General features: G+C 47.7%; 1 protein-coding gene across 1 annotated transcript in view; it reads right to left on the reverse strand.

Annotated features, from left to right (window-relative positions):
- The window catches only part of LOC108800577 (syntaxin-binding protein 2-like), a gene marked incomplete at its 3' end in the record, with an annotated part of 19,254 nt that extends 2,891 nt beyond the window's left edge, over nucleotides 1–16,363 (reverse strand). Inside the window, exons 1-3 of the mRNA XM_018572558.1 lie at nucleotides 16,186–16,363; nucleotides 2,984–3,033; nucleotides 1,206–1,287 (exon numbers count right to left, since the gene is read on the reverse strand). Coding sequence (XP_018428060.1) covers nucleotides 1,206–1,287; nucleotides 2,984–3,033; nucleotides 16,186–16,222 — 169 coding nt within the window. The remainder of the gene's footprint in view (nucleotides 1–1,205; nucleotides 1,288–2,983; nucleotides 3,034–16,185) is intronic.
- Between the last annotated feature and the right edge of the window lie 552 nt (nucleotides 16,364–16,915).

Raw genomic sequence — 16,915 nt, forward strand, 5'->3', positions numbered from 1 at the left:
CCCCCCCGTAATAAATTCCATCCCTTCGTTCGCAGATCCTCCAATCACTGATTCCACTGCCAATCACTGGCCATCACATCGATCACAACGCCTCTGATTGGCTCCGTGCATTTTGCCTGTGATCCAGGGACGTGCGGACAGGGGAGGCAGAGCCTCACCTAGTATTATGGAGGAAAAAGCTGTCAGCTTCAAGTGTGAAGCTGACAGCCTTTTCTCCATTCAGATCGGCTTGTTACAGGTTGCACAGCAGGGAAATCCTCCCCGCCATGTAACCTGCCATTGACGGAGCGCTGCCTGTTAATTACAGGCAGCGCTGCATCTGACTTTTGACAGGTAGTTAGGTTACACAGCAGCGGGCTTTCCCACTGCTTGTGTAACCTAACATAGTGAGGCAAGCGCTGTCACAGCCTAAACTCTGTGTTGGAGGCGTGAGCTCCATGGATGGCTTGGACCAATGGCAAAGCACCATTGGTCTAAGCTGTCCACTAAAAAAAACAAAAAACAGTGAGGACATCGATCTCGATGCCTCAACAGTGACGAGATAGTGAGGGACACTTCGGCTGTCTACTCCCTTCCTCCTCCTCACATAGTTTGGTTACCGAGCTGGGTGCAGGGCTTTGGTGGGACGGGGCGGAGCCTCGGCGGGCAGCACAGAAGGCCCAGCACGTCACTGCTGTGATCTGTGCTGTCTAAAGCAAGTTAGGGAATTCAAGCCTTGTGCTCTTTGTTTCAGGGGCTTCAAAATTTTACAAAGTACATGCAGGCATCTTGTGCTCTCTAGTCCTAGGGGATTACATTAGTTTAAACGTATTTTTCCAGCCTTAGAAGTCCATTGGTTACCTTCACAAGTCTGAGCCCTGCGGCAAAATCATGGCAATATATTTCTCTATATGGTTACCCTAAATACCTTTGCCGCTTCAAAAACCCACCCAGCTGTATATAGGGAAAATAATGCAGGCACCCAGAGGTCTCCTCAGAACCCACGAGCACCCCAGAACCCTGAAGCTTGCTCTAATACGGAGGTCAAAAGGTACTGTATGTGCTGCCTGTGTTGTCTTCCAATACACCTCCAGTGTCCAAACTGCAGCCCAGGGGCCACATGAAGCCCGCCGGCACTTGCTGAGAAGTCACAAACTAAGACAAATACACATTCCCCAATCTTATATTACTTTTTTATTTTCCTTGACAACTGCACATCGACTTACTAGTGATGCCTTCATCCAGTATATCGGACATCTTGCAGCACGAAGACAGTATGTGCATGCTGGTGTGATCGACCAGCAAGACCTTGAGGAAGGAAGACACAACAAGATGAGACACTTCTGGCTTTCCACAATAAAGTCCGGTATCTGCTGTTTGCTTGGCATCCATTGCTCATACTTGCTGAGCCCTTTTCCACTTCGGGCATAAAAAGCTCACTATAATAACACGTGTTCAACATGGCAAATGATTTGTGCCGCCCCAATATTATTACAGAATTCAATGTCTGGCTTTTTTTGTTCCGTTCTTGCAGTTCTAATGAAAACAACATACAAGTGACGTACATTTTGGAGGCTATGTCCTGCAGTCTAAAGAATGAGGTGTATCCCCTGAAATGTACATCATTTGTACATTGCTTTTCTGGATCTGCACTTAATAAATGAGATCCATCACAACTGCAAGTAGAGCTCCTTGGTCTTTGTTTATTTTGGATGATTGCAAAATGAGCAATAAAAATGTAAAAATACATTACTAAATTGGATCACCGGTAGGAGGAAGGAGGTCCCGATTCCTCTATATAGATCTTTATTATCACTAGAGGGGTCCCCAGCAGGAGGAAGGAGGTCCTGATTCCTCTATATAGATCTTTATTATCACTAGAGGGATCCCCAGCAGGAGGAAGGAGGTCCTGATCCCTCTATATAGATCTTTACATATCACTAGAGGTATCCCCAGCAGGTGGAAGGAGGTCCCGATTCCTCTATATAGATCTTTATTATCACTAGAGGGGTCACCAGCAGGAGGAAGGAGGTCCCGATCCCTCTATATAGATCTTTACATATCACTAGAGGGATCTCCAGCAGGAGGAAGGAGGTCCTGATCCCTCTATATAGATCTTTAGTTATCACTAGAGGGATCTCCAGCAGGAGGAAGGAGGTCCTGATCCCTCTATATAGATCTTTAGTTATCACTAGAGGGATCTCCAGCAGGAGGAAGGAGGTCCTGATCCCTCTATATAGATCTTTAGTTATCACTAGAGGGATCTCCAGCAGGAGGAAGGAGGTCCTGATCCCTCTATATAGATCTTTAGTTATCACTAGAGGGATCTCCAGCAGGAGGAAGGAGGTCCTGATCCCTCTATATAGATCTTTAGTTATCACTAGAGGGATCTCCAGCAGGAGGAAGGAGGTCCTGATCCCTCTATATAGATCTTTAGTTATCACTAGAGGGATCTCCAGCAGGAGGAAGGAGGTCCTGATCCCTCTATATAGATCTTTAGTTATCACTAGAGGGATCTCCAGCAGGAGGAAGGAGGTCCTGATCCCTCTATATAGATCTTTAGTTATCACTAGAGGGATCTCCAGCAGGAGGAAGGAGGTCCTGATCCCTCTATATAGATCTTTAGTTATCACTAGAGGGATCTCCAGCAGGAGGAAGGAGGTCCTGATCCCTCTATATAGATCTTTAGTTATCACTAGAGGGATCTCCAGCAGGAGGAAGGAGGTCCTGATCCCTCTATATAGATCTTTAGTTATCACTAGAGGGATCTCCAGCAGGAGGAAGGAGGTCCTGATCCCTCTATATAGATCTTTAGTTATCACTAGAGGGATCTCCAGCAGGAGGAAGGAGGTCCTGATCCCTCTATATAGATCTTTAGTTATCACTAGAGGGATCTCCAGCAGGAGGAAGGAGGTCCTGATCCCTCTATATAGATCTTTATTATCACTAGAGGGATCTCCAGCAGGAGGAAGGAAGTCCTAATTTGCTCAGGTCATTCACTTACCTTCCACTCGCCATCCTTTTTGACGCTGGAGATTACCCCAGTCAGGATCTCTGAAGAGAAGAAGAAAAAAAATTTTTTTAGAAAGAATCTTGGCAGATGAATAAACAGGAAATCAGTAGATGACACGGCTAATTATGAATGTATATTATCATACACCTGATAGATTAAAGGAGAACTATGGGGTCAGGGCCTTTCACCATAGTTCTCCTTAGGGTAACGGGAGGACACAAACTAGCGTCCTCCCATCACCCTTGGCTCAGTATACTGCGAGCTGTAGCTCGCGGTATACTGAGGCGCCGCAGCTGAAGCGGATCCCAACAATTGTGCCGGGATCCGCCCAGCAGCGTGACTGACAGCTGGCTCTGCCTATCTAGAGGCAGAGCCAGCTGTAACCGCCCCCTCCCCCGTCCGTTTTCACGCCAGTCAGCGCTGGCGGATCGGAGAGGGGGGAGTCCAGCCCCTCCCCTGTCACAGCAGAGAGCCGTGACAGGATCGAGAGTGTTCGCTCACCTCCCGATCTACTGAGCCGACCTGTGACAGTCTCATTGTCACGGGTCGGCTAGAACTATGAGGTGAGTGAAAAGCACTCGCCCCATAGTTCTCCTTTAAGGACCGTGAAGCTGCAATAGATCACATTTTTGGTTTGGGGTTTAGAAATGCTTGAAGATGCATCGCATGTCGTAGAAATTGTCTGATGATGTAATGTGCGATGTCACAGAGTGAAGTGTAACCAGGATTCCTGCATTCTGTCCGGCATTTCCTTAACAAGCTGCATCTACAAGCAAAACTATATTTTTATTTGTATTTTGTTGATAACCTCAGGAAGGTGTAGAACCCTTATCTTTAATTTCATTGCCATCAGTGATGCAATTGGGGAGTTTCACCCTCTCTACGAGGCCTGGTGAACACTGTCAATGTTCAGTTGTGGAAACATCTTCCAATGGGGACACCTGTTCTGGTGACAACTAACAGGAGACTTCTCCACATATTTGAGCGATTTCCATTACTTCCTGTTTGTGGATCAAAAAGTAACATAATTAAAAAAAACTATGCGATGTCATGTGACAGTGCTCAGGCCTTGTGACCCAGGGAGGGAGATCACATGCATTGGAGAATTGTCGCCGGCTAAAATGCAGCTATGAACGCGGAGGAAGCGCTGGCAAGAAGCGTATAATAGGGTGGGGGCCGCTTCGGGACCGCCCATTGTAAAAAATTCAAATGCTGGACAGCCATCAGATGGCTTGTTCGGTGCTGCGCTGTGTCCCCACGCCAACTTCCCGGGGCTCCGCTGTCCCCCGTGTGGGCCTGGCATGACGGGTCTCCCCTGACAGATCGGAGGGAGATCAGCAGGCTGCTAGCCGCTGATCTCTCCTCCGATCACTGGACCCGGAAGTGATGCGCATTACATCACTTCCGGTGTCACTGAGCAGTCTCTGGCTCTTAGAGCCAGGAGAAGAAGCTGGTGAAGCAGATCTCTTCTCCTAAATATGCTCTTTGGGGTCCCTAGGTGACATTAGGGGTCTTAGAGACCCCTGATGTCTCCATAAAAGGGGACCCGTCACTGTAATTTGATATCACATAGGGAGATTCTTATTCCCCTATGTGATAACGATAAAGTTAAATGTAAAAAAAAAAAAAAGAAATTGGTCACAAAATAAAATTTACACACACACAAAAAAAAAACAATTTTTTTTAAAAGGAGAACTATGAGGTGAGTGCTTTTCACTCACCTCATAGTTCGAGGCGACCTGTGACAATGAGACTGTCACAGGTCGGCTCAGTAGATCGGGAAGTGAGCAAACACATACCGGCGTTCGCTCACCTCTCAATCCTGTCACGGCTCTCTGCCATGACAGGGGAGGGGCTGGATTCCCCCCTCTCCACCAGCGCTGACTGGCGAACGGACGGAGGAGGAGGCGGGTACAGCTGGCTCTGCCTCTAGATAGGCAGAGCCAGCTGTCACTCACGCAGTTGGGCGGATCCCGTCATCTACGTCGGGATCCGCTCCGGCGTCTCAGTATATAGGGAGCTGTAGCTCGCGGTATACTGAGCTTAGGGTAACGGGAGGACGCTAGTTTGTGTCCTCCCGTTACCCTACGGAGAACTATGGGGAAAAACACTGACCCCATAGTTCTCCTTTAAAGCCCCCCACCCCCACATAGATGCGCAAAAATGCGTTAGGTGCGCCTACATGCAAGAAAAACGATTGCGCCAATTACGTAACACTTACGTAACACCGCGAACGTCGCAGTGAGAGCAATAATTGTAGGGCCATCAAACACCGATAACACTAAACTGATGAGCGGTAAAATCTTTTAAAGTGTCGCTTATGGGCCACTTTTGGGTGTGGTAGTTTTTTTTAAGATTTCGCTGGCGTGCGCAAATTTTAAGGCTTGACATGTTTGGTGTCTATTTACCCGACGTGACCCCGCCTTTTATATTTTACCAAAAAATTGGGCAATAATAATTGTTTCCCATCATAATATAGGGAAACGTTTTTTTTTTCTAAATGTTCGGTACTTTTTTCATTATACAGTAACAAAAAACCCCCCCCCCCCCCAAAAATGGCCGGACAGGAAGGGGGTGTAACACCGCGGTCAGCAAGTGGTTAATAACAGAGTACAGCGGTCTTGAGCAAACTTCATTCTAAGGCAATGCCGGCTGTTGCCTAATCACGAACCTTCATTAAATCAGGAACCTGCTCCTACTTTAATATAGTAACGCTATAATAAAAATAGGACGAGAATAGTATATACACAGAGTCACTATGACATACAAATATAACACAACACGGGCAAATGACGGCCGTGCTTAGAGGAAGAGCAGCCATGAAAAGAGGGAAATGTCTCCGGTGTGAGTCAGGCCAAATAGTTTTTTAGGTTTTAAAGTGGATCTGGACAGTGAAGATCTGCCATCTTATAGGGAACAGCTAGAAATGTAATAAGCAGTAGCCTTAAAAAGGAGAACTATGAGATGATTTCCACTCACCTCATAGTCCTAGCCGACCTGTGACAATGAGACTGTCACAGGTCGGCTCAGTAGATCGGGCGTTCGCTCACCTCTCGATCCTGTCACGGCTCTCTGCCGTGACAGGGGAGGGGCTGGATTCCCCCCTCCCCGATCCTCCAGCGCTGACTGGCGGAACGGACGGGGGAGGGGGCGGGTACAGCTGGCTCTGCCTCTAGATAGGCAGAGCCAGCTGTCACTCATGCAGCTGGGCGGATCCCGTCATCTACGTTGGGATCCGCTCCGGCTGCGGCGTCTCAGTATACCGCGAGCTATAGCTCCCTATATACTGAGCTTAGGGTGACGGGAGGACGCTAGTTTGTGTCCTCCCGTTACCGTAAGGAGAACTATGGGGAAAAACACTGACCCCATTGTTCTCCTTTAACCTTGTCCTGAGTTTCTCCTAAAAAATAAATAAATAACGTTGTCAATGTTTTCCATCAATCGATTAGTTGACTTTCAATTAGTTGGCCTGCTTGCGGCTCCCCGCATGCTACTTCTAGTAGGACCAGTACACCCAAGAGACCGGCTCTACATCAGGGGTGGGTAACCTCGGCACTCCAGCTGTCATGGAACTACAAGTCCCATGAAGCACTGCAAGACCCTGACAGCCACAGGCACGACTCCCAGGGGCAGAAGCACGATGGGATTTATAGTTTCAAAACACAGCTGAAGTGATGAGGTTGCCTACCCCTGATCTACAATATTCAAGATGAAACAAAAAAGGGAGATTTAATATCTATGTGTGAGGCAAGCAAAATAAAAAGAGGAAGCCTGTAGCTGTGAGGCTGGGCGTGTGACACTGGTAGGAAATCCTGTGATAGAGTAACGTTGGAGAGATAAGCGCCGGGCCCCAGAACTGACAGTTTACATGTAACAGCTAATGACCAACGGCTGCGGCCTAGCAGTGCAAGGCGCATCCGATGTTCTGATGGTGGACGCGCTTCACGCATTGAACGATAAATCGAATGCTTTGAGACCCGATACAGTTCCTCAATGTTCATGTGTAGGGCCGGGTTCCGGTGTGTTGAACTTCATTGATCAGAACTGATCCAAAAAGACACAAAATCTTAAGCTGCCCATACACCTGATCCCGCGATTGTACGACAATCGCAACGTGTGAAGAGTGCCCGACCGACAGTACTGTACAATCGTACAACTTTTGACGGTCAACCATGTTTGAAAACTTTGGTCGATCGTATGATGTTTGCCGTACGATTAACACTGCGCATGCGCAAAACGAAAATAATTGCCGTCAATTACCGCAAGTCGTCCAGGTGTTATTTTTTTTTTTATCTGCCGCTGATTGAACCTTTCGATAATTGGGGCAGGATGGGGCCGTCGTACGAAAATCGTACGACGGTTCGATCATTGGACAGAAAGTTTCATCCGATAATCGTAACGGTGTATGGGCAGCGTGCGACCGCATTTACTGTACGGTCACACGACTTTCGTATAACGAGCACGCTCGAAAAGGCGATTTTCAGCGGGTTGGTAGCGCAAAGACGAAAGCCGCATGACCCGAGGTGTGCAAGCGCACACTGCCCGCTCACCACTGCAATCATCTGCAAGCCCTCCCCTCAGCGGAGTACGCAAGTACGATCTGCCTGTCCATGATGTGCGGGTCGTACAAAATTTGAATCACCTTACAACCATCGCACAACGAAAGTCGTGCGATGGTTGTAAGGTGTATGGCCCCTTTTCGGCGGGGTGGGCAACTCCGGCCCTCCATCTGTGGTGGAACCACAACTCCCATGAGGCACTGCAAGACTGACCGTTACAGGCACTCCCAGAAGCAGAGGAATGATGGAATTTGTAGTTAAAGCACAGCTGGAGGGTCGGAGTTGCCCACCCCTGATCTAAGGACACATAAAAAACAATTGTACTCTAAGAGGATGATTTATAAATCATCTGCCCAACATATGCTGGATGAATGCCATTCGCACGACATTACCGCCACTAGAGGGAGCCAAGGAGCGGAGAAACGTCCTAGGCTCATTGGCTCCCTCTAGTGGCGAGAATTATGTGCGGACGGAATTGGGCCAGTGTATGTTGGGGCAAATGACCCCCCCCCTTGTGTCCTGCTTACCCCATAGAAGTGTGTTGGTGTGCATTGTGTGGGAGTCTGCTGGCATCACATCCAATCGCTTGTATGCTGCATGTCTCTGTGCGCCCCCTCCTTACCTCTTCTCGCTGTACCCGCGATCCCAGGCGTCTGATCCGGGACGGTCACTGAGGCTCCGTGCACTGAGAACGGAGGGAGATCAGTACGCGATCTCCCTCCGCTCTCCTCCCCGGTCTCTGAATGCAGGAAGTGATGTATATTACATCACTTCTGCGTTCCTCGGCACCCAGCAGCAGTCTCAGGGCTTCTGTATGTCTTTTACAGGTAAATAGTATACTGTACATACAAAAAGTGTGCTCTCACAGGCAGGGCCCTCCTTATAATATTGTCTTGATTTATATTGTAACTGTACTGTCCTCCTTATATTGTAAAGCGCTGCGCAAACTGTTGGTACTCCCATCTTTTATCAAATATCAAAAAGAACAGCTCACATCAAAAAAACACACAAATGCGTTTCAGCCACACATGGCCTTAGTCATAGCTACGACTAAGGCCATGTGAGGCTGAAACGTGTTAGCAGATCTTGTGATGTAAGCGGTTCTTTTTTTTTAAACATTTAATAAAGGATGGGAGCATGAAGCTGAATGACGGAACTATATATATATATATTTTTTTTTTTCATCACATCAAAGTAGTTTGTTTCTAACATCTGAGAAGCCACATCTGCTTCCGGGCAGAAGAAAACCCGTGCAGTGCTGGGGTAGCCCCATTGTAAGGGTTAAGTTTTTCTGCCTGGAGTTCTTCTTTATGCAGAGATTGGCTATGGCTGTGCTCTGAATAGCGACATTCATCTGATTGTTTGAATCATTCCCAATATGCCTCTGTATGTAGGCCGCTCTGATCTGGCTCCGTCAATGCAGATCTTGTACAACCGTCATTACTCAGCAGAATTTGACTTGGCTTGCATTGTGTTCACAGTTATTGTGCTGGCTTGCTGTTGTGAAAGGCCTATTGTCCGGAACACAACCGCTCTATTATCAACCACTTCTACAAAAAGAAGCCTCAGTGAAACTTGCTGCAATCGCCGCCCTCGGCCCTCAGACATGGAAATCATCATTATACAGGATATATATACACACACACACACACACACACCGCCAACAGTGTGCGCAGCGCTTTACTTTATAGAGGGAGACAGTACCTCTCACCATTTGTATCATTTTGTTCTCTTCCTCTCCATCTTATGTTCTGTCTCGCTCCCCCCACGTCTCTCTCTCATGCTCTCCATTCACCATTCCCCCATGTCTCTCTCTCTCTCCCTCCATTCCCCCATGTCTCTCTCTCTCTCCCTCCATTCCCCCATGTCTCTCTCTCTCTCTCCCTCCATTCCCCCATGTCTCTCTCTCTCTCCCTCCATTCCCCCATGTCTCTCTCTCTGATGCTCTCCATTCCACCATGTCTCTCTATAGCTCTCTGTTTTGTTTTTCCAATCCCACCTCCCTTGTACAGATCTAAAACCATATTCTCTGTCCCTCTTTTTGGTGCAAACTAAATTATTTATGAATTCTTCAGGAAAAAAAAACATGCAAAAATACAGAAACTGCTCAGAAATGAGCTTTCATTAATCCGCCCGCTGTCATCTGCTGAAAGGCGACTCCTGATTGGCTGCCAAGGTTTAGCTTCCTTCAGTACCCTCTAAGCCACAACTGTACAAATCCCAGGAGCCAGGTCACCAAATCTCCTTCAAAAAGTACAGCTGGCGCCCAACTTCTGAGGTGTTCTCTAGTTGTGGGCAATGGAGCTGGCTACTAAAAAATCCTGCTGGCTCCAGGATTGGACAGCCTGGCTCCCAGATTCCACCCCTGCTCCAAGCCTAAGAATGGCCGCGGGATCACCGACATACTCTCTGTGTATGTACACAGACAGGTACAACACCTCCACATGTGCACACAGGAGGGGCAGGAGCCGCCTCACTAGTTTGGGTAAACACGCACACATCCAGGAAATCGCTCTCTGTATATATTTTTTTCCTAGAAACACCACAGAACACATTTCCAGGAGACCTAGTTAAATAACTATAAGATATAAGTAATTTTTGACAATATATGAAAGATTTATACAATACCAGACATTAGGCAAATGGGATAATTTTATATGGCACACATTTGGGATAAATATATTAAATTAGATATGATGCTGAAGAAGGGAATGCAACCACCCAATATGTCACATGATCAATATATTTTTGAATACGGTATACAAATAAGCTCACGTCATCATTTTCCACTAGCATGGTCTCCAATATAGGATTTCTCAATGGAGCATGGGAGTATAATTCATGGGTGTTTAACACAGGGCATTAGTACTGAGTTGGATAGGGAAATGCGTTTTGTTTTTGTTTTTTTATTTATTAATTAATTTTTTTGTGTGTGGGGGGAGGGGTGGAATGAGGGGCATTTGTGGATATGTAGGGATGTAGGTAAACTGAAGGGTTCACAAACAAATTAAATCACATGATGAATCCATTTACTTGATGGATCAACATTTCTTGGGTTTAATATCACATAGTATAATATGATTATGATATCTATACACATTATTTTGGCTACACCTATTTCACGTCAGCACTTTGAAATGGTGATTCCCTTGATTCCATGCATAACTTTCTTCATAATCGGCCATAATTTGATGAATTGTTTATTCAATGCCATTTGTGAATTGGTTTATGTGTACAAATGTAGTATAATTTACTTACTAATGGACGTTTGTTGGTTAATGGGTGTCTCTGTGTTGGCTGATGTGTCTATGCACCTGGGAGCCAATCCCATCACCTGGGGTAAGTTTTCACTGGGCGTATCCCCTTTCTACAACATATGGGGACGGTCTGCACATGGATGTTGTCCTATATATTGGTATATTAGGAGACTCTTTTCAGTCAACTTCATTGCATGTCCCTATGGCCTCTAATTGAAGGAATATACTTTGATACCCCTGTATCAGTGGCGTAACAATAGCCATAGCGACCCAGGCGGCCGCTATGGGGCCCGGATATGATAATAATTAGCCCACTGTATAAATATCAAGTAATCAATGCGAGAGCAATGGCAGTTTTGGATTTACTGTCTTTCCAACCATATATATATTTTTATGACTTTCAGAACGCATCCAGTAACTGTTTGAAGGACACATCATGGACAGGCGTACCTCCTTCCCCATTCGTTGGCCCGCATGGTCCCCTACTTCCAGAGTGGTTTTGGGTTGGCTCTCCGGCAGTAGGGACGCATGTCAGTAGGACAGAGATTCCATTAATGGTATTTATCTATAATTGATCTTTTGGTGTAATGTGGAACTTTAATTTTAAATATATAATAATATTTTGGGAACGTACAAATATTGATGTATTGATTACTAGATCCTTATGATTATTATAGGCACCTCGATATTTTCCTGATGAAGCCTTGAGCGAAACATGTCGAAAACTGGACACATTATAGATCTACTCAACATTATGGATAAATTTATTTATGCAATTATATAAAAGAGATATTTAAGGAGATAAATGTTAATAAGTTATTGTTATATACACAGTATGTATCTATATGTGATCCCGGGAGGTTTTGTACCATCTAATGATATCACTAATCTGTCATCTTTATTTTAATAAAGAATATATTTTTAGACAATAAACGACATGTCATTTTGAACTGGGTCTCCTTGCATTTGAGGACACTTTTAAAGCCCCATTTCTCTATTTTTGTTTTTGTATTCCGCTCTCTGTATACACAGACACCAGACACACGATGACCAGATCTCCCCGGGTATCTATCACCCTTAAAGTGTATTTCCACTTCTGCAGCCAAATTGGGAGAACACCGACTTTATATGTCTTACCCAATCACATAGCAGAACTTAAAAATAAATAAAAATGATTAATATACACACACACACACGGCCAAAAATATTGGCACCCCTGCGTTTCTGTCAGATAATGCACCATGTTGTAATTACAAATGTTTCGGCATTCTCATGTTTATTTATTCTGTTTGTATCGGTGACACAAAAAAGTGGAGAAAAAAAAAAAACCCCCAAATCTGACGCATTCCACGCAAAACTCCAAAAATGGACTGGACAAAATTATTGACACCCTCAATGAATATTTGGTAGCACAGCCCTTGGACACAAATAAGTGAAATCAATGACTTCCTGTAACCATCAATGAGTTCTTACACCTCTCTGCAGGGATTTTGGAGTGCTCGTCTTCCGCCAACTGCTCCGGGTCTCTCAGATCGGAAGGTTCCGTTTCCCTCCACAGGAGCTCTATGGGATTCAGATCTGGACTCATTGCTGGCTGGTCCAGTACTCTCCAGCACTTTGTCTGAAACCATTTCTGGGGGCTTTGTGACGTGTGCTTTGGGTCATTGTCCTGCTGTAAGACCCGTGACCTCTGACGGAGACCCAACTTTCTGACACTGGGCCCCACATTGCACCCCAGAAATCTTTGGTAGTCTTCAGATTTCATAATGCAGTGCACACAGACAAGACATCCAGCGCCTGAAGCAGCAGAGCGACCCCAAAACATCAGTGACCCCCCCACCATCTGTGACTGGAGGGACTGGATTGAAGTAGGATGATGGGCTGCACCACAAAGCTGTCATTTTCTTTCGTCTGTCCTCAGCACATTCTCCCAGAAGGATTTTGGCTTCTCAGGTAAGTTTTGGCTTTTTGATGTTTCGGTGTCAGCAGTGGGGTCCTCCTGGGTCTCCGATCATTCAGATGGTGACGTATAGTGCGAGGTGACACAGTTGTACCCGGTGCCTGAAGGTCGGCTTGGATGTGTCTGGAAGTTGATGTCGGGTCTTTATCCGCCATTCCAACAATCCTTCGTTACAATCTTTGATGAATTGTTCTCTTTCCTCCACGTCCGGGGAGATCAGCGCCGGTGCCGAGGGCTGGAAACTTCCTGGCAATGTTGCGCACAGAGGACACAGGAACATGAAGATCTCTGGAGATGGACTTGTAACCGCCAGATTGTCTGTGCTTCTCCACAAAGACTTGGAATGCAATTATTTCTTGTGATTTGGAGACGGTGCCAATAATTCTGTCCAGTCCATTTTTGGAGTTTTGCGTGGAATGCGTCAGCTTTGGCTTTTTTTTCCTCCACTTTTTTGTGTCACCAAAACAAACACAAGAAATAAACATGAGAATGCCAAAACATTTGTCATTGCAACAACTTGATTCTGTACCACGCTACCTGCAAGTTACTGACCCGGCCCGTTCCTGGCCCTGCCTCTGCCTGCAAGTTACTGACCCGGCCCGTTCCTGGCCCTGCCTCTGCCTGCAAGTTACTGACCCAACCCGTTCCTGGCGCTGCCTCTGCTAGCTTATTCTGTACTGTGCTACCTGCAAGTTACTGACCCGGCCCGTTCCCGAGGCTGCCTCTGCTAGCTGATTCTGTTCCATACTGCCTGCAAGTTACTGACCCGGCCTGTTCCTGGCGCTGCCTCTGCCTGCTGATTCTGTTCCATACTGCCTGCAAGTTACTGACCCGGCCCGTTCCTGGCGCTGGCTCTGCCTGCTGATTCTGTACCATACTGCCTGCAAGTTACTGACCCGGCCCGTTCCTGGCGCTGCCTCTGCTAGCTGATTCTGTACCATACTGCCTGCAAGTTACTGACCCGGCCCGTTCCTGGTGCTGCCTCTGCTAGCTGATTCTGTACCATACTGCCTGCAAGATACTGACCCGGCCCGTTCCTGGTGCTGCCTCTGCTAGCTGATTCTGTGCCATACTGCCTGCAAGTTACTGACCCTGCCCGTTCCTGGCGCTGCCTCTGCTAGCTGATTCTGTACCAAACTGCCTGCAAGTTACTGACCCGGCCGTTCCTGGCGCTGCCACTGCCTGCTGATTCTGTACTGTGCTACCTGCAAGTTACTGACCCGGCCCGTTCCCAGCTCGCCCAGCATCCAGAGATCCTCATCATCAGAGACGACGTCACCTACCAGCGCTCATCCCAATCTGGTCATACACGGAGAGAGATTTGCTCCCTGGGTGTCCCTGTTGGTACCCTCCTGCCCGACATCCTTCAATCTACAACAAACTCAAAAGGAGTCGGGTGAAAAATTCAAAAAGAACAGCCAGCGACTGCAGCCAATCAGCTGCAATAACTGTTCAGGTATTCTGACAGCAGCAGACATGAGCTGTAAGAATACACTAGCCACGGTGGGAGATTTGTCTATCTGTCCTGTGGTGAGCAGTGACCCGTAGTGAGTTGAATGTAGTAACCCGTAGCGAATATGAACTGCTGTGTCACCATTTCCCAGAGCCTGCCTTCTGAACTACAGGAGCCACCTCATCACTGCTTGCAGGCAGCAAGGTGCTGTGGGATATGTAGTCCTTAGAAATCAAAAGTAGACCAAAGGAACGAGCGGAGGAGAAGCCGCAAAGCATGCAGGGAATGTTGTTAAAAGAGACGGCCGGCAGAGAGGCAACTCTACGGACACAGAGCGTGACCCTGAGGGGCCCATCCATACCATGTGACTGGTTTTTGGTATATTCTGCACTTGATAAACGTCACCGCCAGGGTGCGTAGAAAACAACTGTTGCCCTATTCACACTGCGACGCCCCCTTCAGGTGGGTAACAAGTCGGGATGAATCAATGCCGGTTTTTCGGTATCGAGTACCTTTTTTTTCCAAGTACTTGCCGATACCGAATACTCATACCAGCATCCGCGGGCCCAGATTATCAGGAAGCCGGGCGGCTGTTCATGATGGGCCGTCCGGCTTCCTGATTGGCTAGGAAGCCGGCTTCACTTGTTGCAAGGCGGCCTGGCTTCTTGACCAATCAGGAAGCCAGGTCATGACGTGCCGCCCGGCTTCTTGATTTGTCAGGAAGTCAGGCTGCCTTGCAACAAGTGAAGCCGGCTTTCTAGCCAATCAGGAAGCCGGGCGGCACATCGTAACCCGCTGCGTGGCTTCCTGATTGGCCGGGAAGCCGGCTCCATGTTCCCGCGCGGCACTGCCGGTCAGAGGGAGATCTTCCTCTGGCCGGAAGTTCCGGTATTAGGATAGGTATCCGCGCATTTGGACAAGTACTTGCCCAAATACTCCGTACCGACACTAGTATTGGTGCATTCCTAGTAACAAGCAATTGGCAAAAAAAATGCCGACATGCTGCGCCAGATCCGTCTGAAGTCATAAAAAAAAAAAAGCTCTTCAAGCGATCGGCGACACAACACTCTGTGTGACCGCTCATAGTAATGGGATCCTTCATGTGGACCTCCTGTGATGACATCATCTACTTCAGGGGTAGGCAAACTCCGCCCCCCCAGCTGCGGTGAAACTATGCAGCTGCCAGACTCATTCACCTTACCAACCGCTCAGTGTCTGCATCCCTCCTCTGCCGATCCCTCCACCGGCTTCCATCCTCCGCCCTCCTCTGCCAATCCCTCCACTGGCTTCCATCCCCCAAATTGTATTGTAATGTCTTCCTAATATTGTAAAGCGCTGCGCAAACTGTTGGCGCTATATAAATACTATGTAATAATAATAACTACAAGTCCCATGAGGCATTGCAGGATCCTCACAGGCATGGCTCCCAGAGACAGATGCATCAGTTACAACGGTCACCAAGAAGGGAGAATCTCCCTGATGGGGACACAGACAGCAATAAAAACCTGACAGGGGTCCTAATTAGATGTGGACGGGCCCAGAGGGCGCGTTATGTTATGAAACACGTTGGCGTTCAATACAATGCATTGCGATGCAAATAAAAAACGCACCAATGCACATTAATGCACGCCGACATGCGCTTTGATGCACCTCCAATGAAAAGGCAATGGGGAAGAACACATCGGTGCCTCAGCAGCGTACTCAGGAGGCTCCAGACACACTTGGAACACCAAAGGTTTGCTCGCTCATCCAATGTGGTTCAATGCACAGCCATGCAGCACTGCAGACGTCACATCTTCAGCCCTATTACCTCAGCAGTGTGTGTTTTCCCCAATTCACCCAGAGGAAATGCCACTTCCTGTTTCCACCCCTGACGTCACTGCCCACGGAATGACCTGGCACTACATTCTGACAGGTTCTATGCCAGGACCAGCACACACAGAGCACGAGACGACAGCACTTACTCTCCTCGACCACCGCCTTCAGCCCAGTCGGAGCCATCTCGTCTTAATCCCGCCGCCGCTACTGCCTCCGCCAGCGACAACGGTCCCCCCGAATCGTTGGACACTTCCGCGTGGTGATGTCACGGGAGGTCGGGACATCACAGGACTAGCAGGAAGCCCGTTGTCAAGGGGCGGGGCTGCTGGTTGCTGGGAGGCGACCGCGAAGACCCAATGACGCGTGCTATTTGCTTAGACCGTCCCCGGGTGGTGCGGGGCGTGGCCTGGAAGGGGAAAAGCTTCGTCGATTGGCTGAAAAATAAGGACGGGGGTGGGGCTTTGTCAAATTGGCTTCGTAGGTTGTGCGAGGTGCTGGTTGCTGTGGACGTTGCGGAGGAGGTAGTGAGTTGCTAAGGGCGGGCACAGCGATGTTTACAGATATTATTGGCTGGGTTTTGGTGACGTAACCAGCGGGAAATACAAATGACAGGTCCCCCTAGACGGAAATGCATGGGGGTCGCTATGGTTTCTTCTTTTTGCGTCGCTTAAAGGGGAGCCCCATCCCTGATCATGGAAATGTAAATGAGACACAATAAAAATGTTAATGTTAATTGTAGAAAAGCACACTCACATTTCCACACAGGGTAACAAGAACTCTCATTCTGGCAAACTTCTTAAGTGCCTCTTCTCTCCTGAGCCACCATCTTTACTAAGGGCATCGTCTGTGAGGCACGTTCAGTTCCTTAGCCAATCG

The sequence above is a fragment of the Nanorana parkeri genome, unplaced genomic scaffold (assembly GCF_000935625.1).
Source record: "Nanorana parkeri isolate BGI_ZX_2015 unplaced genomic scaffold, ASM93562v1 scaffold2070, whole genome shotgun sequence".
NCBI classification, from domain to species: domain Eukaryota; kingdom Metazoa; phylum Chordata; class Amphibia; order Anura; family Dicroglossidae; genus Nanorana; species Nanorana parkeri.